At 42.2% G+C, this 25,853-nt stretch overlaps 1 protein-coding gene across 4 annotated transcripts in view; it reads right to left on the bottom strand.

Annotated features, from left to right (window-relative positions):
• The window catches only part of THRAP3 (thyroid hormone receptor associated protein 3), a 38,270-nt gene extending 19,149 nt beyond the window's left edge, over positions 1 to 19,121 (bottom strand). For 2 of the 4 annotated variants that reach the window (XM_058195255.1, XM_058195256.1), the window contains exons 1-3: positions 18,971 to 19,121; positions 9,516 to 9,595; positions 2,696 to 2,857 (exon numbers count right to left, since the gene is read on the bottom strand). In XM_058195255.1, the coding sequence (XP_058051238.1) occupies positions 2,696 to 2,832 (137 nt within the window). In that variant the 5' untranslated portion in view covers positions 2,833 to 2,857; positions 9,516 to 9,595; positions 18,971 to 19,121. Of the gene's footprint in view, positions 1 to 2,695; positions 2,858 to 9,515; positions 9,596 to 18,851; positions 18,871 to 18,970 lie in introns of those variants that run through there. The other 2 variants (XM_058195253.1, XM_058195254.1) reach the window with 2 other exon arrangements.
• Positions 19,122 to 25,853: the final 6,732 nt, after the last annotated feature.

Here is a 25,853-nt window from a genome sequence, read left to right as displayed (position 1 = left end):
TTTCTTGCATGACAGGATAAAGATTCCCTTTCTAGAATTTTTCAAAACAATCCTCCTTATTAAAAAGCTACCATTAAGAATTTACCAGCTAGAAGAAATTGGTTACTGCAGTTGCTTTGATTTTCCTACAAAAACATTATTAAGATACACGGGTACTGAGAAAGAAGCAGTAACTTCTAAATATCAACTACAATGGATTGAATTGAATTTAGAATGAATGAATGAGCTGGAAGGGACCTTAGAGGTCTTCTACTCCAGCCCTCTGTTCAAGCAGGAGAACCTATACTATTTCATTTAAGTGACTGCATCTATTTTTGTAGATGAGTAGGGAAATAACTTTAAAAAAGGAACTTAAGAATGATTACATAAATAAGTTTGGCCCTAGGAAAGAGGAAGGGATGAGAAAGAATCTCAAGATAATCTTGTCTTGATTCCCTCTTGAAAAGGCAGAAGAAAACTCTGTCAGGCTTTCAATATTCTATTATTATACCCTATAAGAGAATTCCAGTCATTCTTGTGATGCCTCTTTCCTGACCTAGCCTATATTTCAAAGGACTATCAGTCTTCTAAAACTCCTTCTGCAACAGAGAACAAACCTAGCAGGGATTGAATGAAACCTATAAATTAAAACCTGAAAACAGAGAAATTAATTTTAAATTAATATTAAATTAAATTAAATTAAATTTAGAACTGAGTTTGATCTGTATCACTGTAGTAAAAAAAGCTGAAATCTACTATAAAGCTAAACACAACCTTATGATTATATAGGAAAATCATATAAAACTGCATGTGTACTTTGCGACATGTGTAAAGTTTTGAGCAAGTCCATTTCATTTTGCTAAAAAAAGGTATAACTAACATCACCTTAGAAATCCAATTTAGTTAGAAGGCCAAAACTATGACTAGGGAAGCCCAGATCCTGACTTTGGAACATACATACTCAGCCTAATAGATCTTGCAGCATTGTTACAAGGATGTAGGTCAACATAAAAAGTCCCTACTGTGATAGCAACACAATATACCTTCCTCCCTGATAAAAATAGGAAAGAGACCGACTTACCTGGGATACTGTTTCATTCGCAAACAGTTCCAGGAACATGAGAAAGACGAAACAGACACACAGCCTAGTGCATGCAGTGAAAGCGAGCCAATTAACAGTAGTTCTAAAAGAACTAATCAGCCCACAGAAGAGCCAATCCCCAAGCGGTTATGTTAACAATTACTGAAAACCAGTTGCCTGGAGGTTGTTCACAAAAAATTATTTCGAAAGACACACTAACATGGAATGCAGCCCAAGTTGTAAAACAGCAAAGAAGGTTTTGTTTGGCCTAAATTATCAATAATAAAATCACTCCACAAAGTTAGGGGAAATGAAAAGAGAGGCAAAATGACTGACTCATACCATGAACTAAACAGACTGTCAAACTGAAGAAAATATAAACTCTCCAGAGAGATACAAATATAATCCAGCCAATTTTCTCAACCGAGTCACTGAAAGCAACCAGCTGCTACAGCTTTTTCCTCCGCCAAAGGATTATGATCTGCAGCCATTATCCTGAAGAAATGAATCCTACCTCTGAGAGATTGCTAAATTTCTCCCAAATGATTTGTACATGCCAGCTTTTTCCATTTTGCTTCTTTAATCAAGCCATTCACAAAACTAAAATTTCTCCAACAGGTTTCCACATCTAGAGACATTTTGCACACAGAGACTCTTTCCATTTGCTTTGCCGAATACTGCTGCATATTCCCAGACTTAGGCAGACGTTCCTATTGGTTTTGCCCTCTGGAAACAAAGCCCTTCAGTTTCACTGCATGATACAGTTGTCTTTCCCATATGTTTCTTTCAAAAATAATTATTAATTATTAATAAATAATTATTTATTAAATATTAATAAAATAATTATTAACAATTACTTGTGTCTGTAGCCTAACAAAACACAGAATAATTTCAATTACTTAAACATGTAATTAAATACAAAGCCAAGAAAAAGAAATCTGTTCGAAGACTAAGTGGTTTTTTAAAAGCAGAGCAACCACGTAAACAGGCAAGGCATGTCCCTAAGCAACTATCTGGGATTATCTGAACAACTGTTCCTTTTTATTTAAGAGTCCAAGCTTCGATAAGGAATCAGAAAAGCACACCAAAAATTATCTCTTGCTTTTTGGAATTTAGTTACCAGTAACAACACAATATTCAGATCAGGGAGTTGAAATCACTAGATTTCTATTTGTATTAAACTGTTTTCTACTTACAAGGTCTTAAAATGTAACTACAAAGTTAAAAACTTGAAGATTTTGAAGGGAAATCAAAACATTTACATACTGCAGTTACTCTTTGCTCTTGAACAGGAGAAAGGGCCTAACCACAAAACACAAATGTTTTTAAGCAACTCTCATTTTATCTGTCAATTTAAAGAATGGGAAATGTTTTCTTATAATTTATAGCATTCCTCAACAACAAAAGAACAATAAAAGCAAATACTTGCCAGTGGCCAAAAACTACCTCCCCCCAAAAATCCTTCCCCAAATATGGAAATGGCAGGTTTTCTTTTGATGAATGATCAAGAATCATCTTGATAAAATTATTGAAGTAGAACTTCTGGCATGCAGTTGTAATACATACGAGCATCTGAAAGTGAAGCATTTGTTGGTAAAAATCTGCCAACCCCAGACACAACCCCAAAATCCTTACCTGAGCCTTCGTTTCCTTGATCGTGAAACTGATCGAGACCGAGATCGAGACTTTGAGAAAGACCGAGATCGAGACCGAGACCCAGATCTTGAACGAGAAGAACGGGACCCTGATTTTGATTTATTTGTTTTTGACATCTCTGATAAATCCTTTCACTTTAATCTGTCAACAGAGAAAATGTAACCAACATCAATGGCTGTCCCTCTGTAGCAAGGGAAATGTTTTTATACTAAATAATTTCTGAAAGGAGAAAAGGAACACTAGGATCACACAAGCTTTAAGAATTCTCTTCACAAAATTTCAAGCCTGTTACATTTTTATGTCTAACAACTAATTAACGTTTGTCAGTTCCCCAAGTCCTTACTGCAAATTGTAACAGAGAAGCTGTAACCTATTTCTTTCCACTGAATGAAGTGCTAGAGCTCGGGAAGAGATGCTGACTTTGAAGAGCACCGGTGGTAGCAAACCAAGTCACAATCAAGCAGCCACCAGGGATTTCTTCTGTAACCAAAATAAACCAGGAATTTATCCAATTATTTCAGGGTTTCAAATGTTGGTTACAGTGTCTTGTCAACTTGCAATGTCTTTGAAGCATTACAGTTTTTATAGGAAAATGGTTCTGCTATAAGTCATCTCATACCTGTGTGTGCTCCTCTAGAGTTCTTACTTCTCTTGTGTACAAACTCTATTTAGATGAGCACAGACACACTGCAGCAACTCTGGACAGCAGAAAAAAGGAAACAGATTATCTATAGACATCTTGTACTTTACTTGGCTAGGATAGTCAGTTTCCCAGTCGAAACTATGGTTAAATCTGCCCATGTGTTGGGAAATTAGAGCTTTCATCATGTCGTCTGACAGCTAGTTACAGTCATGGATGCTTTCTGGATTTTCTCCTGGAGAAAGGAGTTCCAGAAAAAAAACACCCATTTGAGTTAAATTGGTAATGACAGGGGCCACTAAGGGGTAACCCACTTCCTCAATGTCTCTTCAAGTCAAGCTGTGACAGGATACTGTTTTCAAGTACCAATTCTTCATTAAATTCCTAAATAATTCTTTAGGATGAGTTTAGCTTCTGTAAACTTTCTTTTTTGGTACCTTCAAGTCAGTCTTGACTCCTGCAATTTTCTTGGGAAGATTTCAGAAATAATTTGCAATTGACTCTTTTGTAACGCTGAGAGTGACTGGTCCAAGGTCACTCAGCTGATTTTGTGCCTAGGGTGAGACATTCAGTCTTCTGATTTCTACCTGGTGTCTTAACTTCTATGCCAAATTGGGTCTCATGTAAACCATTGCAAAGTATTTTAGTGAATATTGCAATAACAGACCTTACAGAGTTCAAAATCTCAATTATTGAAGCTTTACCTCTTGGGGAAACAAAACTCAAAATGATAAAATTAAGAATTATTGCTACTGCCTATTAGGAAGGCATTTTAATATATCTTTTTAAAAGTGAAATTGTGTTATAACTACACACTGAGGATCCTAGTGAGTTTTCAATCAAATAAATTTATTACAGCTATAAGGCCAGATACAATAAATTATTCAATAGCAGAACCGTTACATATCTCTACATGTAGTTCTCAATTTATAACCACAATGGACTGGAATCTCAGTCATTTAACAAAGTGGCCATTAGTGAGTTATCATGTCACTTTGTTCTCGTGACAGCAAACTCAGCACTCCCGGCTGCTATGATTAAATGAGAATCACAGGTTATTAAGCAGAGTCCCAAGTAAAGAGGGAGATGTGTGCGTGCCGGTGCCTCAGGGCTTGGAAAACAGCAGCAACCTCATTTTTGTGGTAGTGTTGAAGCCTCATTTCCTAAATCGCACACACACCTTCTTCCAAATCACATTTCTGAATGAAAGCAGCAGGACTGAAAAAAAGAAAGATGGTTCAAGTATATTTGTTTATTTTCAATGAATTTAAAAATGTCCAGTCAGAGGATTCCTTCCTAGGTTCCTAATACTGATAGAGCACCCACAACTTCTGACGGCAAGCTGTTCCACTGATTAGTGTTCTCACTGTTAGGAAATTTCTCCTTAATTCTAGGTTGATTCTCTCTTTGGCAAGTTTTCACCGTCTTGCCTTTAGGTGCTTTGGAGAGTAGGTTGAATCCTTCTTCCTTGTGGCAGCCCCTTAGATATTGGAACACTATTATCATGTCACCCCTAGTCTTTCTTTTCACCAGACTAAACACACCCAGTTCCTGCAACCGTCCTTCCTATATTTTAGCCTCCAGTTCACTAATCATCTTTGTTGTTCTTCTCTGCACTCTTTCCAGAGTCTCAACATCTTTTTTATAGCATGGAGACCAAAACTGGAAGAAGTATTCCAAGTGTGGTCTTATCAAAGCATTATAAAGTGGTCTTGTCACTTCATGTAATCTTGAAGCTATCCCTCTGTTGATGCAGCCTAGAATTGTGTAGGCTTTTTGGAGGTTGCAGCACACTGCTGGCTCATACTTACAGTATATCACAGAAGTGAGTACACCCCTTCACATTTTGTAAATATTTAAGTATATCTTTTCATGTGACACCACTGAAGAAATGACACTTGGCTACAATGTAAAGTAGTGAGCAATCATCTGTCACCATGGTCTGAGGTATCACCAATATGCTGATGATACTCAGCTGTATGTCTCAGCTATGGTGAGTTAAGTGATGCCGTGACCTCCCTCTCCCAGTACCTGGAGGCTGTTAGGGGCTGGATGGGGAGCAATGGGTTGAAACGGAACCCTGGCAAGACTGAGTGGCTCTGGGCTTGGGGTTCGTTGGCTCAGGGAGAATTGCCAACTTTGGTCTTGGATGGGGTGGCACTACCCCAAACAGACCCCGTGTGTAATCTCAGGGTTCTCCTGGACTCACGACTCTTGCTCGAAGAACAGGTGACAGTTGTGGCCAGGAAGGCCTTCGCGCAACTACGAGTTATGCACCAATTACACCCTTTCCTGGACCGGCAATCTCTACTCAGTCACTCATGTCTTAGTTACTTCCCGTCTTAACTATTGCAACACGCTCTACATGGGGCTGCCCTTGAAGAGCATCTGGAAGCTCCAGTTGGTGCAAAATGCAGTGGCCCACATGGTTTTGTGCAGACCCCAGTGCGCACATATATCACCTCTCCTGCGGAAGCTGCATTGGCTGCCGATTTGCTTCCGGGTGCAACTCAAGGTGCTGGTTGTCACCTTTAAAGCCCTTCATGGCTTGGGACCAGGTTATCTGAGGGACTGTCTCTTGCTGGTCACATCTACCCGACCCATTAGAGTGGGGAGGCAGGGAATGCTGCGGGTCCCATCCCCAAGGGAGATACAACTGGTGGGACCCAGAAGAGCCTTCTCTGTGGTAGCTTCCTCTCTCTGGAACATTATTCCCCCAGAGATTAGAACAGCCCCTAATTCTCTTCCAGAAGGCACTGAAGACCTGGTTCTGCTTGTGGGCCTGGGGAACCCAGAGCAAGATGGAGCCCATTTAATGGCTCGTGTGATTGGCTGTCGCTGTGACGGGAGGTAGGGGTGATTTTATTATTTGATTTTTTATGAGTTTTACTGTTTAAATGTGTTTTTTTATATTCTGTAAGCCGCCTTGAGTCGCCATGGGCGAATAGGTGGGGCAATATAAATCTAATAAATAAATAACAGTGTAAATGTTATTTAATGTAACATAGTGTAACAAATGTAAATAACGCAACACACAGCCATTAATGTCTAAACTGCTGGCAACAAAAGTGAGTACACCCCTAAGTGATAATGTCCAAATGGTCCCAAAGTGTCAATATTTTTTGTGGCCACCATTATTTTCCAGCACTGCCTTAACCGTCTTGGTCAGAGTTCACCAGAGCTTCACAGGCTGGTACTAGAATCCTCTTCCACTTCTCCATGATGACTTCATGGAGCTGTTGGATGTTAGAGACTTTACGCACCTCCCCCTTCCATTTCAGGATGCCCCAAAGATGCTCAATAGGGTTTAAATCTGGAGACATGCGTGGCCAGTCCATCGCCTTTATCCTCAGCTTCTTTAACAAGGCAGTGGTCATTTTGGAGGTGTGTTTTGGGTTGTTATCATGTTGGAATACTGCCCTGTGGCCCCGTCTCCGAAGGGAAGGGATCATGCTCTGTTTCAGTATGTCACAGTACATGTTGGCATTCATGGTTCCCTCAATGAACTGTAGCTCCCCAGTGTCATCAGCACTCATGCAGCCCCAAACCATGACATTCCCACCACCGTGTTTGACTGTAGGCAAGACACACTTGTCTTTGTGCTCCTCACTGGTTGCCACCACACACGCTTGACACCATCTGAACCAAATAAGTTTATCTTGGTCCCATTGGACCACAAAATATGGTTCCAGAAATCTATGTCCTTAGTCTGCTTGTCTGCAGCAAACAGTTTGCGAGCTTTCTTGTGCATCATCTTTAGAAGGGGCTTCCTTCTGGGACGACAGCCCTGCAGACCAATTTGATACAGCGTGTGGCGTATGGTCTGAGCACTGACAGGATGACCCATTCAACTTCTGCAGGAATGCTGGCAGCATTCATACATCTATTTCCCAAAGCCAACCTCTGGGTTTGACACTGAGCATGGGCACTCAACTTCTTTGGTTAACCATGGCGAAGCCTCTTCTAAGTGGAACCTGTCCTGTTAAACAGCTGTATGGTCTTGGCCACCGTGCTGCAGCTCAGTTTCAGGGTCTTGCCAATCTTCTTATAGCCTAGGGCATCTTTATGTAGAGCAACAATTTGTTTTTCAGATCCTCAGAGTTCATTGCCATGAGGTGCCATGTTGAATTTCCAGTGACCAGTATGAGAGAGTGAGAGCGATAACACCAAATTTAACACACCTGCTCCCCCTTCACACCTGAGAGCTTGTACCACTGAGTCACATGACACCAGGGAAGGAAAACAGCTACTTGGGCCCCATTTGGGCATTATCACTTAGGGGTGTGCTCATTTTGTTGCCAGCAGTTTAGACATTAATGGCTGCGTGTTGTGTTATTTTGAGGGGGCAGCACATTTATATTGTTATACAAGCTGTATACTCACTACTTTACATTGAAGCCAAGTGTCATTTCTTCAGTGTTTTGTCACATGAAAATATATACCTAAATATTTACAAAATGTGAGGGGGTGTACTCACTGCTGTGATATACCGCAAGTCCACTAGGACTCCTAGATCCCTTCTCGCAGTTACTGCTGTTGAGCGAAGTACCACCTATTCTATACTTGTGTGTTTGGTTTTTCTTGGCTAAATGTAAAATCTTCCTTTGTCAAGATCCTTCTGAGCCTATCTTGTGAAGTGTTAACCCTTCAGCTACAATTATGGTGCTGCCGCCTACTGCTACTGAGGAGGGTAGCTAAAAGGGCACAGTCAGGCATGAGGCACAGACAGGTGGGTGGAATGAATTGGAGCATCCCTGCAGTCATAAGCACTGCTGAACAAGTTGGGTGGCTGCAGCTTTGCATGGCATTACCACCCAAGTCATACATATATAAACATTTATTGAAATTTGATCCAGAAGATGAATAAGTGAAAGGATGTATAATAAAATGGGCTAAAAATTTTGAGTGTAATATTTAAAGGGAACAATGGAAGAATATGTGGATGAAAGGACCATGTTATAATCTTAAAGAGAATTTTCATAAAATGCTGTAGTATTGAAAAAGTTGTCTAAAGTAGTTTCCCCCAGAATAAGACATCCCCTGATAATAAGCCCAAACAGGCTTTTGAGTGCATGGCAATAAGGACAAGCGCTTATTTCAGGGTTCAAAAAAATGTAAGACAGGGTCTTATTTTCGGGAAAACATGGTATATAAAGGTACTTTGTATGTTGAAAATGTGAACTTTTTATCATGCTGGATGGGCGTGCAAAAAATCTGAAAAACTGGATTCAAATGCAGAATTCAGAAGCTCTTGCAAGACTAATATACAATTGATTCCTTCTGATGAACTTTTTCCAACAGCTGGGAAAAAACTCTTGGAACTTTGTTTCTATATATGACAACAGCAGTGAAACTTTTCTATGCACAGTGATGGAATGACCTGTCATTTCCCACAATAGAAGAATGGATGGTGAGGTTGATGGAGCTGGCTGAGGTGGTGAAATTGACAGCTTCAATTAAAGAAAAAAATACTGATTACTTCTAATGCTGATTGGAAACCCGCTTTGGACTTTGTGTGAAACAGAAAAACATATGAAATTTCAATACATGGATTTGATGATTAGAAAAAATAGTAGACAAGAGGAAAATGATGTGGGATGGTGAAGATCAGTGAGGTGCCACAGTACCTGTGAAGCACAGGGCAAGCAAGGGCAAATGCAGCTTTGCAGAATGGTACCGGCGTAGCTGGCCCCAATGTGGAGCTTTGGAAGTGGCAGGGCTGGCACTGAAGTAGAAGCCAGAGGGCAGTGGCAGCTGGCTGGGACAGCTGAAGGTCCCAGGCCTCTTATTTGAGAACCAGTCCCAGAACTACCACCAAATGCCACAACTCAGGATAGCCAAAATAGCATAGATTGCCAGGAAGCAGAAAGGGGGGGGGGTTTGTAGCACCTCTGCAGTCGTAAGTGCAGGCAGGCTGCCCATATGCCCAATTTTTGATCACATGACTACTGGGCACTGCAACAGCCTTAATTTTGGACATGGGTCGAAAGTCCATTATTTTCAGCAGTCATTTTGAACAGTCACTGAGCCAAAAACTACTGTGTATATAACAGAAAAACTATGAGCTTTTAAAACATATTTTTAACAATTTTGCATGAAATGTATGCAATATTCAAAGCCCCTTCAGTATTAACAATGACAAGTTGTTGGAAAACTTACCTTGCCTTGAAATGAACTCTGCCTGAACAGAAATAGAGGTCAATTGCCACGTCTCCTTCCACTTGAAAAAGGAAACAACTCTGCAAAATAAAAGTAACTGCTTATACTCCCAACTGCACACACAGTAAGTGTTATATTTTAAGGAATAATATAAAGACAAAATAGTTTGAAAGACGGATCTGAGGCACAAATCTATCTAGCTCAAACAGTGAGTTCACTTCAAAGCAATTTTTAATCTATGCCTCATGTGAGCAGAATGCTATCAGGAACTTGAATGGGATGTATAAACAGGGGTCCCCAACCCCCGGACTGTGGCCCAGTGCCGGTCTGCAGCCCACTGGACACTGGGCTGTAGAAGTGGTGGGTGAGAAACCATCCCTCTTCGCTTCCCCCGCCAAGCCGGAAAGGTTGGGGACCAGTGATGTAGCCAACTGGCCTAGTTTGGAAGGTTCATATTGCAACCTAACAGGTGAATTATCCCACCTGCCTTTTGTATCTTGATATAACAGAACAATAATAAAAATTGAAGTATATACTGCTTCAGTCTCACTCCTACATATAAGTAGTCCTCAACTTACGACAATAATTGAGCCCAGAATTACAGTTGTAGGTCATACAAATTGTTAAGCAGTCATCATGTGACCACATCCAATTTGATGACTTTTGCTGAAGTTGTTAAGCAAACTGCTGCTTTCCAGGAAAAAATGTTTTAATTCATTAAAATAATACAGATTGAAATAGCTTTTTACAATTAGAAAAAATCATCAGTGAGAGTATATGTGGACACAGTCTCTTGGTGTTCTCATATCTGTTCCTCCCTATCTACTATTTGGTGTAAACCCCTGGCTACTCCGTACCCATCAGCCTTCTCATCTATTCAAGAAAGGAATGCGTCTGAAAAGCTCACCAAGAAATAAAAGCAAGTCAAGCGAAGAAACTCTGTGGTCAAAATAGCAATAGCACTTAAACTTATATACTGCTTCACAGTGCTTTTAACAACCCTCTCTAAGTGGTTTTCAGAGGCCCCCAACATTCTGGGTCCTCATTTTACTCAGAAGGATGGAAGGCTGAGTCAACCCCTGGCGAGATTCAATTCTGCCAAATTGCAGGCATTTGGCAGTCAGCAGAAGTAGCCTGCAGTACTGCATTCTAACCACTGTGCCACTGTGGCTCTATTTTATCTTGATCCCCAAAGTAGTAGTTCAAGACAAACTCAAAAGTGAGAGAGTATTTAAAGAAACATATTGGAGAGATTTGTAAAACACATTAACTGTCAATCTAATCCAGCTATATTATATATTAACTGCCAACAGCAAACTTACTTTTTGAATACACAATGGCTATACCTCGTGTCTTCCAGCTCCTGCAATGCCCAGCGAGGGGGTGAGAAGAGACGACAAGGGGAACCCCATCTCGCCGCACTCCCAACACCTGCCACTCCCTCTCACTGGCGGAGATTGGCAAGCCAGATTCAGGGAGCTGAACACGCTGCCGCCGCCCAGGAGGAGAGAAACATGAGAAATGGGCTCCTCTCTCTCTTCTTCTCCAGAGTAGCAGCAGTGCGTCTGGCTCACTGAATCTGGCCTGCTGATCTTGGGCGGCAGCAGCTCTGACCTGATTATTGTCGGCAATGCTGCGGGCAAGAACCGGTCATGCCAATTCCACTTCATGTCTGTGTAGACAGCCCACACCGGCCACTGCTCAGCGCTCCAATACAAGTCCCCCTCCCCCCAGTCCCAGGTCGACAGGGCTAGGGCTGGCTAAAGTTATTTTGCAGTCACCACTAAGAGAAGGGGCGAGCAAGGTAGATTTGCAGGAGCGGCCTTCGCATGGATGGCAGGTGCATGTGGGGCATGTTCCCCCTCCCTTTCCCCACCTCTCCGGCCTCACCTCCTCATACCGTGTTGTTTACACGGCAGCTGCGCATCTGTCTAAGTATTTGGGGGGCTTATTTTGGGGGGGCTTATTTTAGCACATGCACTCAAAAGCCCAATTGGGCTTATTATCCAGATAGGTCTTAGTTTCAGGGAAACACGGTAGTTTTGTATTTTTATAATGCAAATTAGGCATACCATGTAAATTCTTCTATAATTTATTTTAATATTCATTATTAGTAAATCAATTACTTTATAACACAAGTAACCAGTTTCATAGTGTGAAACTGCTTGTTTTTAAGCAGAGCTCTGCTTGTATCAGCAGACTGATACAAGCAGAGACACAATTTCTAGAGCAAGCTTGGAATTCTGCCAATAGAAGCAATCTCCTCTGCCTCCCAATTGCCATTGCTGCAAATAAAACCTACACACAAAGTTAATTTTTATCTTGTTTTTACCCCAATAGGAAAGAAAACACTTTTTGTTCAGCACAGTGAAGCCCAAAGGGCCTCACCAGCAAAATGGGCAAAAAGCCAACCACTCCTCCTCAGTGGAGTAGCTGTCTGGGCTTTCGAAAACAAAAAGTCCCCACCTGTTCCATCTCATCCTTAAGGAATATTTTAATTATCTCACATCTGAAAGGGGACCATTTATCTTCTCATCCTGTCAACAATGAGCTAAGATAACATGCAGCCTGCTTCACAACATGCAGTTGACAAGTTATTCAATCAATTGATGACTGTTTTACTTTCTTTCCCCAGATCTATATACCTTAAAATCACTCCTAATCAGGCAGAAGGCAAGGCCTGCAGTGTTTTAAAAATCTTCCTAGAAAGTATCATAGTTTGTCAAAGGAAATTGGAGTGAATTTTTAAATGATACATGGTATTAATACACATTAACAATTAAAGTTACAAGTTGTTGGCAACAACAAACTTTTCCATGAGTAGATAAGTTATCATCATCACCTTCTTAGCATGAAATCCAAGTGGATTTAGATCCAGTTTATCCTTGGGTGAGAAGCAAGACAGCACCAATCTCTTGTACGAAAAGAAAAAGCTGTTGCACAAAAATCAATATACCCTTAGTCTGAAAAGTATTTATTTAAAAGAAAAGTGAACTGCCCACAAACCTGAAAAATTACTATTGCTCTTTTAAGCTTTAAACCTTCAACATTGCTCAACTTTAGTTGTCCCTTACTTCCCTTCATTGCCTTTCTGCCACAATAGCTTCTCCAACAGTCCAAAAGTTTCACAAAGATCACTAAGGAAGGTGAAGCTTATGCCGTGGCTGGGTGCTTCCCTCTTTGCCTTGAATAGAGGGTTCAGCATAAGTATCATAGCTTGCATTAGGTCAAAGTTTCCTATTGCATTTCAAGAATTGCATTTTAATAAAACTGCTGCAGTAGACAACAAAAATTATTTTCCTGACAGCTGTCTCCAACTGGGCATATCTGTTTTAAGTTTGCACAAGTCATTTTATGATAACATAAATAGACAATGCTCTGCAGATTCATCATTTCTATTTTTAAAGGTAACCTTTAATTCCCTTTTTTAAGATGCAAACCATAACGTCTAAAACTGGAATATCTGGTCAACAAAAAATAATCCTCCTTCCTGTTACATCAATAATGAAACAGTTAGCCATGATTTTAATGCAGTCAGTTTAAAACTTTACATTGATTTATAAATTGTTTGTGAACAACCTATATAGATGCAATGATAAAATTGATATTATAACCCTGTAATATTCAGACCAAAGTTTCCTTGGACTGGAATCAGAACTCTTACAAATCAAATTAATAGCATAATTCCACTTGCTTATGATTCAGAAGCACCGCAGCAAGCTCAAATAACCCACACCTGTTCTACCTTCCAAATGGAAATCTTTCTGCACAATGAATCAAGATAGTGAACTCTGCTAACAGGACCATCTGCTGCAGCTACTTCCATTCTGATTATCTTAAATAACAGCTCTTTCTTACATGCAATTAATACCGTTTCCCTGGAAAAAGACCAAAATATTTAAATGCATGCGCAGCCAATCCCTGTCATTTCCTCTGATTAGGGTTAGGGAGAGAGCTGGAAATCAGGTAAGATGGCAAGAGAAGCCCCGTCTTGCTCCACGCGCCCCAAAACAATAGACCTCCTCAAAAACAAGGCCAACCACTTATTTCGGGGTTCAAGAAAATATAAGAGAAGGTCTTACCATGGTTCTACCATGCAGAAATTTACTTGGAACAAATCTCCTTCATTTTAACAGTTGTCAGCAAACCAGCAAACATTTTGTCATATAAAAAACAATACAACACAGATAGTCCTCGACTTACAACCACAACTGAGCCCCATAGACCCATTAAGCAAGAGAGTTGTTAAATGAGTTGTGTCCCGTTTTATAACTTTTACCATGGTTTTTAAGTGAATCCACTAAGTGAATCATGAGGTCACTAAGCAAATCTGGCTTTACCCCCATTGACTTTACTTGCTGGAAGCCAACTGGGATGGTTACAAATGATGATCACATGACCTGGGATGCTGCAACCATCATAAATACATCCGGGTTGCCAACCACCCAGTTTGATCACATGAGACTGTGGGATGCTGCAACAGTCATAAGTGTGAAACCTGGTCATAAGACATGTCACTTTTTTTAGTGCCATTCTAATACTTCAGAATGTATTTTAGCGAAATTTTAATGGGTTTTTAATCGGTCTTCGACCGTTTTAGTGATTCAGCCACTAAATATTTGTTTTTAAATTGCTTTTAAATAGTGTTTATTTATTATATTTATGTCATAGTGTTATGTGTATTTTAATATTGGCTGTACACCGCCCTGAGTCCTTCGGGAGATGGTGCGGTATAGAAATGTAATTATAAATAAATAAAATAAATAAACTTTGAATAGTCATTAAACAAATGACTGTAAGCCAAGGATTTTGCTTGTAGATTCTAACTACCCCACAGACCGTGATCCAGTTTTCCCTCAGACAAATTCCTTGGCTCTGAGCAATTCAGAGAGTGTCAGGGTTCCAAGGAACCCCCCCAACGAAATAAAGCTCTGAGGCTTGAGGTTCCTCAAAGTTCCAATTTATTAGAGATGTCATGTTGGCACAGCTGGGAAAACCCAAAACTGAAAGCTTCCAGGTTTTCCACACCCAGTTGACAGTTCACAGCCCTGCCCCACACCCACAAGTTCATCACATTGTCCAATCAACTCTTCACACTCAATTGGATACAATCTTCAGGCAATCTCCATCAGACACAGGATGTCCTTGAATACGGAATGTTGTTATGATTAACTTTCTACCGCTCCAACAACAGCCCCCTCCCAACTTCCCCTACTAAAATATGTGGCAGTTAAGAAGCAAAAAAAAAATTGCCTTCCAAAACTGACACAGAGCTTCAACTTCCATCTTATAATTAGTTTATGGAATATAGCTGCCTATTTCAGAATTCAGACATAACTGAGAAAAGAAAGCACAAACAATGTGAAATCTAATTCAGAAATGGAAACTGATAAGACTGCTGACAGTCACTGAACAAGACTAATAAGAATTTATAGCTCCTTTAATTCCACAGTATTGCTAATACTTCCCTTTCATAGTTTCTGCCTTCTGGTTGCGCATGCATTTACATTCTTAGAATCTTGTCATTCATAAAACTCACTGGAGCCAGTGAGGCATATTGGACTATGACTCCTATCATGTCCTGCCTCTCTAGTTAATCTATCATACTGCCTGGTGTAGACAAAATGTGTAGCCCATTAGTCCAAGAAGACAAAAAGCAGAGAAACTGTACCACTGATATTATAATAACAATGGAATCTTAGGCTTATCTAATGAAACACATGGAGGATTCAAAAGAGAGGTCAAAAAGCATTTTTACAATGTGAATGGAGTTACTACTGCAAGACATGATGGTTAAATTATATAACTTTAAAAGGGGATCAAATCTTCATGAATTTGTCACAAATAGTTGGGTATTGATTTCAAAATAAATATGCATAGCTTTTTTTCATGTAACTACTGAATATCAAACACTGAGGGATGGACCATGCTCATATCTGTAGTTTCATCAAATAATAAAAGTAGTTAGAATACAGGGGAAAAAACCCCACTCCTTTCTTTGCAGCTTGTCACTATCAGTTAATCACAGTGCCAAGTTAATCTCATAGATTGTTTTGATATATTTTAGAGGTAATACTAACTAAATGGCAGAAACAGAACATTTATTTTCCAACTTCAAAAAAAATGTATCATACACAACAGCAAGAGGCAAAAGAATTTATAGCCCAACATTGGAAATGAAACAAAATTTGAATCCAAGTTATGACAAATGAAGAATTTTGAGGCTGATTTCCATGGTAAAAAAGTAATAAATTATATAATTTGTAGTGGTACTTCATGTGATCTTGATTCTATCCCTCTGTTGATGAAACATAGGACTGCATTGGGTTAAGTGGTTGTCCACTAGGACATTTAGATCCCTCTCAATTACTAATGTTGAGCCAGGTATCTTGCCTGTGCATTTGGTTCTTACCTTATTTTTCACACCACTGACCTGCATTTTGTTGGATAGAGTCCAGTATTCAAGTCTGTTCAAGAACCTTCTTGAATCTTATTGTGTTGGCTATCCCCCCCCCCAAAGCTTGGTGTCATCTGCAAATTCGATGTTTCCCTCCTATCCCCTCAACTGAATTGTTTATGATGTTGAAGAGTACTGGGCCTAAGACAGAACCTTGAAGTACCCCACTGTATCCTTCCCTCCATTTAGATGTAGTGCCGTGAGAACTACACGTTGAGTGTGATTGGTCAGCCACTTATGAATCTATCTCATGGTGATTCTGCTTTTCCCACATTTTTCTATTTTTACCAAGTAGGCTTTATGGTCTACTTTGTCAAATGCTTTATTGGAATCTAAGTAAACTATGTCTACTGTATTTTCCTGATCCACCAGTTTAATCACTTTGTCAAACAATATAATAAGGTTTGTCTTCATGATCTGGTTTTGACAAACCCATGTTGACTTATGTTAACAGCTTTGCTTGTTTCTAGATGTTCACATCTTATCTTTTTCCAGGATCTTCCCAGATATTGATGTCAGGCTGATTGGTTTGTAGTTTCCTGGCTCCATTTCTTCCCCGTTTTGAAGACTGAAACCACATCTCTAAACATTCATTTTCTCTGGTAGTTAATTTTCCTTACTGTGTTCAGTTTGGTTGCAGTCTTTTCCCTTTAGTTGGGGTTTCTCATTTTGTTGTCAGAGTGGCTAGACTTGTCTCCAGACACAGCTTTTTCCTCTGGACCCTATACCTTTTCCTCAAGTAATTCAGCTAACTTATATTTAGTTGAGATATAATTTGTGTCTTTGACACACTTGACCTAATATAAGGAGCAACAGTGTTTTGCCTTACCAATGCACGGTAAATGTTGCCCTTCAAGACAGAAACCTGGAGATTTGAGGTCTGTTGCCAAGCATAATGCAGTTAAAAATGACACGTCGCTCTGCCTTGAATGGGCTTGTGAATGGTTTTAAACATATTTTAAAAGTCAGACTTTAGAAGTTAAATCAGTTTTTTTCATATTTGGGAACATGTGCAAAAAACTATGTAGTAAACAGAGCCTGGGTTATTTTATATAAATATATATAATATATTAGCAATATGTGCTAATACAATGCATTTTTTTTGTTATTCTAATTGTTAATGAAAGTGCCCAACTGCTGGACCATTTAGCCTAGGATCAGCCATACTATTGGGCTACAGGGAGTGAAACCAGCTGCTGAAATTTATAACTCCTTAAGAATGTGCTCTGCCAAAGAAATTACTGTCCTTCCCTAGCCTTTCATTATTTATTCATTCATTAAGAGCTGTGGTGGTCCAGTGGTTAGAATGTAGTATTGCAGGCTAATTCTGCTGACTGCCAGGGATTTGATTCTGACTTGCTCAAGGTGGATTTAGGCTTCCATCCTTGCAAATTGCTAAAATGAGGACCCAGATTGTTGGGGGGGGGGCGCAATATGCCTAAAGCAAATACCACTTTTAGAAGCAAACTATGGAGAGAAATGCAAATTTTAAAAAATTGTGTGTTGCTTATAGGCTAAATATTGTGTTAGGTTCTAAACAGTACAAATGTAAAATTTACATAAAATCCAGAAAAAATATACAAAAACACAAATTAAAACCACCATCATACCTAAATTATATAGCAATTGATAACTGAAAAATGACAATTAAAATACCCCCTTTTGGGCTGAAGTAACACTGGTCTCACTCTAATCAGTTTCAACTGGTACTACTATATATTAGACGTCTGCTAGCACCTTTTCTATTAACACCTTTTATTACAAATGCTATTATTAATTTCCTGACATCGTGACTGTAAACGGCTGAACCATTCGCCATAGCCAAATAATGCAAAACACATTGGACAAGTTCATTTCACTCAACCACCCATTTCGCTAACATCTCTCAAACGTTCAGGGCTCCGGGCATTGCAGCGGGCAAGAAAACCCCGGGCCAACCAGACGCCAGCAGGGCCCAAGATCAGGGCCGATGCCCGGTTATCCCCCTCAAACGGCAGCCGCTTGTCCGGGCATTTCTTCGGGCGGCCCCGCGGCTGCTCCCCTGGCTTCTTTGTGTCGGGACCGAGGAGACCCACGCGGTGGCCATTTTGAAAAGGAGCCACCCCCGCAGCAGCCACGCCACGCCAGGCCGATTCCCCAGGAGGCCGCGAGGGCCTCGGGCCTGCCGGCCTTGCCTTCCAGCGAACCCCATTCCCGGGGGGCAGATTTCGAAATGTGCAAACCGCCATGACCTCCGACGGACGGGCCATTTCCCAGAGGAAGCGTCTCACCGCGAAAGGATCAAACCGCTCCTCTCCAACCGCCACCGCGCAGCCACAGGCGGGCCGGGCTCACCGGACGCGCGGCCGGCCCTTCCCCGCCGAGGGCAGGATTACCGAAAGGCGGCCAGCAGGCGACATTCCGGGGCAGCTGCGCCCGCCCAGCGTGCCGGAGGCAGCCCGAGAATGTCGAACTAAGAGCCGCGTTACGAGGCTGGGACACCCCACCCCTCCGTGAAACCAACGCAGCAAGGAAGGCCGCGCCGGCTGCAGGCAAAGGAGCTCGGCTGGAGCCACCGCCTGCCCGGTTTTCCCCGCTGCCAACCGAGCTTTAGCTGACGCCCTCCGGACAAACGCGCGAGAGGCTCGGCTTGGGCCGCGCGCGGAGCCGGGAAACGTTGCACTCGCGCTGTCGGGCCCTTTCCTGGCCCGCAGCACTCCCATCTACGGGCCGGGCCTGGCCTGGTGAGGCCGCGCCACAGCCCGAGCATTTTCTCCGCCCGCGGGAAGAAGCGAGGGAGGGAGAGGCGCCGGGCCGACGGAAGGCCTGCTCTGGCGTGGGGGGGGGAAATACGCGACCTCCGCGGGCGCCCCTCCCCCATGCGCCGGGCCTTCCCTCACATCCTCCAGCTGCGCAGCGGAAGGCCGCGCCAAATCCCGGTCCGTGCGCCCTTCGGTATGTCCAAGATTAGGGGGATGAGGAGGAGGAGGAAGAAGAGACGCCGCGGCCTCCCACTCACCGCCGAGTCGCGGCCCGCTCTCGCCTGCCTTTCGTCGCCTCACGATCCACCTCCACAGCTGCAGAAGGCCTGGACTCTGCGCGCGCATCAGCACAAAAAAAAAAGCAAGCCTGTTACGTCGGATGGGAGATGTAGTTCTTCTTGAGCCAGAATCCACGGGGCTTCCGCGAATGTCTTCCCCGAGAGCACTACATCTCCCAGGGTACCCGCGTCTAAATTTTGGGCCGCCCTCTGCTCATGTGGCTCTAGCCCTATACTCGCCAAACTCCGCCCCTTGCGCTTTTTCCCCGCCCCGGCCCTCCTTTGGCGTGACGGAATATCGAGTCTTTCTGCTTCTCTCCCTGCGTAGGCGAAAAGGGGGAGTCCCTGGATTGAGAACTACAGCTCCCAGGAGGAGAATCGTTCAAGTAGAAGCCCTCGAGAGAGAATGCGCTTGCGCGCGCGCGCCAACGCGGCTTTTTTCCTCGGGCCCCGGATGTCCCTGTTGTTTATGGTTCCCGCGCTAGGCCGTTTCTGTCGTCCGGGCTATTGCTATCAATCGAAGGTGAAGGGGGCTAAGGAAATAAATCCCCCTTGAGGCGACTTGATGGAAATTGTGCTGCTCGACTGCGCTCACGTCGGCATTTGAGTCCACACCAGGGTCTCCAACCTTGGCAGCTTTAAGCCTGGAGGACTTCAACTCCCAGAATTCCCCAGCCAGCAAAGAATTCTGGGAGTTGAAGTCCTCCAGGCTTAAAGTTGCCAAGGTTGGAGACCCCTGGTCTAAGGTCTCTCTTAGTTCTTCTTAGCTCAAGCAGGGTTCAACTAGAAGACCTCCAGGGGTCCCTTCCACTTCTGTCATTCTAAGTTCCAAACATCCACAAACGCATCTGCCAGCTCCAGCTAGCCAAGGAAAAACCGCTGCACTTGTAGACAGTGTTTCCCTTCAACTGGGGAACAGAAATTTTAGAAAAGCAAGATAGAAAAAAATGTCCAGAGGATTTATTAGAAACAAGGCATTCCAATCAAGTCGCAGTCCAAAACAAACAAGGGGCTACCTTGATCATTCAGAAGCTTCAACTGGTGCAGTGCACGATGATGTAAGAAGGTCTTTGGGGCACTAAGGTTGCCCATATTACTACAGCTCCATAACTGTTGGTATGCTTTTGGGTGCAATTTAAGGTGTTGGTTTATTACCTTTAAGTCCCTGAATGGCATGGGTCCAGGTTGCTTGAAGAACTGTCTCATCCCCAATGGGACTGGCTTGCCCCACCTGTGCCAGCAAAGGAGACATGCTGTGGGCCCTGTCAGTTAAGGAATTCCAGCTGGTGGCATCCAGGAGAAGGGCCTTCTCTGCTTTGCCCTTTGGAACATCTTACTCCCCACCCCCGCCCCCAGATATACTTCCATCATCCTGACCTTACATAAGGGCCTGAAGACCTGGCTCTGCAGATGCCTTGGGGCACCATTGGAGCGTATCATGCTGGAGGTAGCCTATGAATTAAGAGGCAATCCCAGCCCCTGCACATCCTGTTCCCTCCTTCCCCATCTTTTAACTATAATTTTATCTTGATTGTAATTTCATTTTTATCATTTTACCATTTCATGGTTTTATGTTTTTATTGCTCTAAGCTGCCCAGAGTTGCTTTGAAATGAAATGGGCAGCAAATAAATTCAATTAATAAATCTTAAATTTGGCTGACTTATTAAATAATGCAGCCAAAGATTTCATCTATGTGCAGATTTACCACCACCACCCCACCGACCCAAGTATGTGCATAACTCATTCAACTGTATCAAGAAAGGTAACAAATGGGACAAACCTCATTTAACAACTGTCTTTTTAGCAACAGAAATTTTGGGCTTAATTGTGATTGTAAGTTGAGGACTACCTGTAAAGGCAGGATAAGAATCTAATAAATATATAAAATGCCATATGACAAGTTTTGTTACAGAAAAGCCAAGGTGCCCTTATAAAAATTCCTGCAACTGCAATATATCAAAGTGAAATAAACAACCAAATTCTGTTGCTTTTTTCTAGCTATCTCTTGTTTGGGTAAAGGACAACTGGGAGATCAGCTTGTTTTTCCTTAACTGCATGAGAACTAACACAGCTGCCAGATCCCTATGAAGCATATTGCTTGAACACAACACCGGAATATAATCACCTGTTACTTTCTGGATATCTTTGGAATAGCTATCCAGCTTGTACCTGTGAGTACAAATTGTACCTATCCAGCTTGTACAAGTTCTTTCCCACTAGTGGGCCAATTTCCCACTATTTTCCCACTACTGTCAATCATTCTGTTTTAAAAGCCCTTTTTCCACAATTGAAAGATTTTTTTTTCAAAAACAGATACTGTATATGGATAAATTGTATCTATATGTAGTTTTCTCCTGTGGAAATTGTTTTCTTAAGTATAAAAAATACATTTCTCCTAATCTTGGATTTGTGAGTAAAATAGACACATGTTTTACTTATTGGGATAGAATATAGATCTGTGTTCAGAGCCTGCACACCTGTGTAGTGGAAGTTATATAATGTCATCAAATATACTGTAGTGTTAAGTCATCTTTGGGAACACTTCCTGACATGCTTAAAATGATAATATTTGAAGCTCCCATAAGTGGAGGGCTAGTTAATTGTCTCACAGAAGAAAGAAAAAAAATCAGGATCAGTCCCTACTTAATTTGGCTTCCCCAGTTCCACCAAGCTTGCAGGGTTAGGCATAGAGTTTCTGTCACCTCCTCGTTTTGGAAACATGGTCTCAGCTGGATTAGGTGATGCCCTATTTAAAATGCCAGTGATCTACAGCAACATAACTCTGAAGTTCCAGCGCTTTTGTGAGGGTTTTTTAAAAAATGAGATAAACAACATCTTTTCTGTTCAATGCTCTTATATCAGCCTTATTTTCACTAGAAGGTCTGCAAGTCAGATCTTAAAATGCAGCAGGAAAATCCTTCAAATTAATTTTCTTGCCAGGGATGGCAGAAGGAGGAATAACTGAGCAAACTGCACTGGTTTCTGGGGTAGTTTAATAATATCAATCTTTTTCTGGACTAGACTGCTTTCATCACCAGATAGGAGGTCATAAATCATTGTTTCTTCATACAAACAAGAAAATGTGCATAAGTTTTTTGATGCTTTAAAATGATAGTATATCAATATTTCCAGAAAAAAATACAGAGGTATTTCCAGATCTAAATAATTTTGTCTTAAATTTTGTGTGTTTTTAAACAGCAACTGAGGCTAAGATTTTAAGGAGTATGCATTTTTTATTTCTATTACATTCTTTTTGCATAGTGGAGTACAAGTGTCCTCATGAGACCAAGTTTCTCCTAACAGATAGGATTCATGCAACATACCAAGCCAAAAGCAAACAATAAAAGCTGGGATGTGAATCATGCCACTGGGTGTTATCCCAGCAGTATACTTTTTCCCCAACAGTCTTTCTTTTCCTTGCAATTGTCACACTGCAGCAGAAAGTAAGAAAGACTCCCAGGAGTATGGCAGTAGCAAGTCTTTAATATTAGGATAAGAATTTGCAGAATTCTGCCAAGATTTTGGAAGAGAACTGGTAGGAGGGTTAGGCCAGACATGAAATGTGTCAGAGCTGCCTAGAACAGTAAGGGGGTAAACTGGGGCAGAATAAAGCCAGGCTGAAGCAGGAGAGAACATCGCTCTGGGCACAGAGAAAGCATGTCTAAGCCTAGCCAGCCAGGAAAGCTTTAAAAACAGTGCTTGGGGAAGATTGTTTTTGCCAGACTAAGCTCCTGACATCAGGCTGCAGGCCAATCTTGGGTACTGACGGGAAGTCAAATAAGGTATATACAAAAATTATCTCAAAGTCCCTGGATGAAGGGAGGGGTTAAAACAGATCTCTTCATAGTGTCACCTGCCTATTATAAGTGAGCAACAGTTGAAAAGCAGTGTAAAGATAGATAATAAAGGGAAATGAGTTGGAAGGGAAGCAGAAAGTCTCCCAAAGCTGGAACTGGGCAGAAAGTACCTGGAATTGGTGGGGAGAACAAGAGTATTTCCCAATTGTTATTTTCAGATCTATTATAAGAATGAAGCCAGCTGCAGAGGAACCTGAGGTTCTCAGGTCAGGCAGAATTGTTACGTAAAACAGCAAGAAGGAGACTGCTACATCCTGGATGGGAAAGGACAGCCATGTTCCTCATTGCAGGTTGGGAGCAGAGGGAAGGTGAGCCAAGAGGGCAGGCGGGAACATCAGTATGATGACAAGCAGAGAAAGCGATCACAGGCACCCGGGGTAGGCCGCACAAGGGGACACTGGACCCCCGATTGCAAGCCTTCCTGCTGCTTTGCCTCTGGGTTCAGCCCTGATTATTTGTCAGGTCCTGAAAGCTCAAATTAACTGATTTATTGCTAAAAGCCTATTCACAGGAATCTTCTCAACTAGTGGCCAGCACCTGGTAAGAGTAAGATGAGGGTCACTGGCATTCAAGGGGGATTGGACTTTGATCTTTTGTGGCTACATAACAGATGCCTCATTTAATTCCTTCCCTGGCTCTGCCAGTTGCTCTCTCACATTACCTCCCCCTTCAAAAGACCCCCCCCTTCCTCCATAGCATCTTCAAAGCATGCTGTTCTGTCCCCCTTTGCCTCCGTCCGAGCGATGGCTTAATTAGCCAGCACTATCAGCTCTGGCAGCAAAATAGTGAGCGTCTGCCAAGTGTCTCTGTTATCTCCCTCAACGCCAATGAGTCAAACAGCAGCTTTTAGTTAAGCAGTTAATTTGCCTGCTAAGAGGCACAGCAGCTCTTGCTGCCTTTATATCCTGTGGGGTGTGGCTCCATGACTCAGCACTTCCTAGGCCTGCCCCACCCCTGCTTCTGTTGTTCCCGCCTCTCCTGCCTACGAAACCTAGGATCCAGCCAGGCCTGATTGCCATCAGCTGGGTCTGAAGGCGTGGCCTTGAGGGGGGAAAGAGTCAGGGGACGGAGGCCTCGTTATCTCTTCCACCTAGCCTGCTTCTGGCTCCTGGAGCTGAGCCAGGGAAGCTGGTGCTCCCAAGGTAAGTCCTGATGGCCTTCCCCCTCCCTTTCCAAGTCATTTTCTGGCAGGAGGCCCGGCTCAGGGGATGCAGACACAACAGATGGGTGGTAACAGCCCTGCTGGCCTCTGATGGTGGGATTTAGCCCTCCTGCAAGCGTAGCAAGATACGACATAGCCCTGGATGCCCACTGCCATTTTAAGCCACCAACTGACTGTATGATGAACAATAAATTAGAGATAAAGTCTGCCTTCACAGTTGTTTTTATTGTGGATGAGAGGGCTGACCTGGCATGCCTAGGCCCAGAGGGGGGAGTTCCTCTCTTAGAACCCTGCCCACCTGGGTTGGCTTGGCATCAGCTGAGATCCCCCAGGGGAGGGAGGGAGTCATGTGGCTCTGGTTATCAGCCAGTTGGTGAAATCCCTCTGAGGCTCTGCTGCACAGATGGCTGGATGTGAGGCAGTCTGGCTGAAGTCCGGCTCTCAGGGATAGTTGGGATTGCTCCTAATTCACCGCTGTCCCTGCTGCCAACTGGCCTCCTTGCTTCAGCTGTTAGATTCCTTGCCAGGTTTGTGTTAGCCTTCCGGGGTGAGCTAATTCTTTATTTTATTTATTTATTTATTTGTCACAACAGTATATAAAAGCATAAGCATGAAATAACTATACAATATATAAGCAAACATATAAGCAGAAGCATGAAATAACTATACAAACTGGATACAATCAAAGGGAACATTAGGACAGGAACAGTAGGCACATTGGTACCCTTATGCATGCCCCTTACAGACCTCTTAGGAATGGGGTGAGGTCAACAGTAGACAGTCTTTGGTTAAAGCTTTGGGGAGTTTGGGAAGAGACGACAGAGTCAGGTAGTGCATTCCAGGCATTAACAACTCTGTTACTGAAGTCATATTTTCTGCAATCAAGATTGGAACAGTTCACATTAAGCTTAAATCTATTGTGTGCTCATGTATTGTTGCGATTGAAGCTGAAGTAGTCTTCAACAGGAAGGACATTGTAACAGATGATTGATTCTGTGAGTTAAACTCAGGTCATGTCGAAGGCGGTGGAGTTCTAAATTTTCTAAACCCAGGATTTCAAGTCTGGTGGCATAAGGTATTTTGTAGTAATCAGAGGAGTGGAGAACTCTTCTTGTAAAATATTTCTGGACATGCTGAATTGTATTAATGTCCGAAATGAGGTGTGGGTTCCAGACAGGCAAGTTGTATTCAAGAATTGGTCTAGCAAATGTTTTATATGCTGTGGTTAGTAGTGTAATCTTTCTGGAAAAAAAGCAACGCAAGTTTAAGTTTACAACTCTTAAAGCCTTTTTTGCGATGTAGTTGCAGTGGGTTTTGGCACTTAAATCATTTGCTATGAAAACTCCAAGGTCTTTAACGGGGTGAGGGTCATCTACAAGGTAATGTCCATCGAGCTTGTATTTAGTGTTCTGATTCTTTTTTCCAATGTGTAAGACAGAACATTTGCTGTTTGAGATTTGGAGTTGCCAAATTTTTGACTATTCCGACACAAAGTCAAGGTCTTTTTGAAGGGTAGCCGTACTGTTGGTAGCATTAAATAGTTTAACATCATCAGCAAAGAGAACAAATTACTTATAATATGGTCACAGAGATCGTTAATGTATAATATGAAGAGTGTTGGTCCTAGAATGCTGCCTTGGGGGACACCGCTATTGACAGGAACAGGATTTGATAGGGCACTGCCTATTTTGACTACTTCTTGTCTGTTTGACAGGAATGCTGTTATCCAATTATGGAGGGGTCCGGAGATGCCGTAGGATTTTAATTTTAGAAGAAGTTTGTCATGTATCACTGAGTCAAAAGCTTTACAGAAGTCTATGTAAATTGCATCTATTGGTTTGC

Source organism: Ahaetulla prasina, chromosome 10 (assembly GCF_028640845.1).
Source record: "Ahaetulla prasina isolate Xishuangbanna chromosome 10, ASM2864084v1, whole genome shotgun sequence".
Taxonomy (NCBI): domain Eukaryota; kingdom Metazoa; phylum Chordata; class Lepidosauria; order Squamata; family Colubridae; genus Ahaetulla; species Ahaetulla prasina.
The sequence above is the reverse complement of the archived record's forward strand: the minus strand, read 5'-3'. Positions and strand labels throughout refer to the sequence as shown.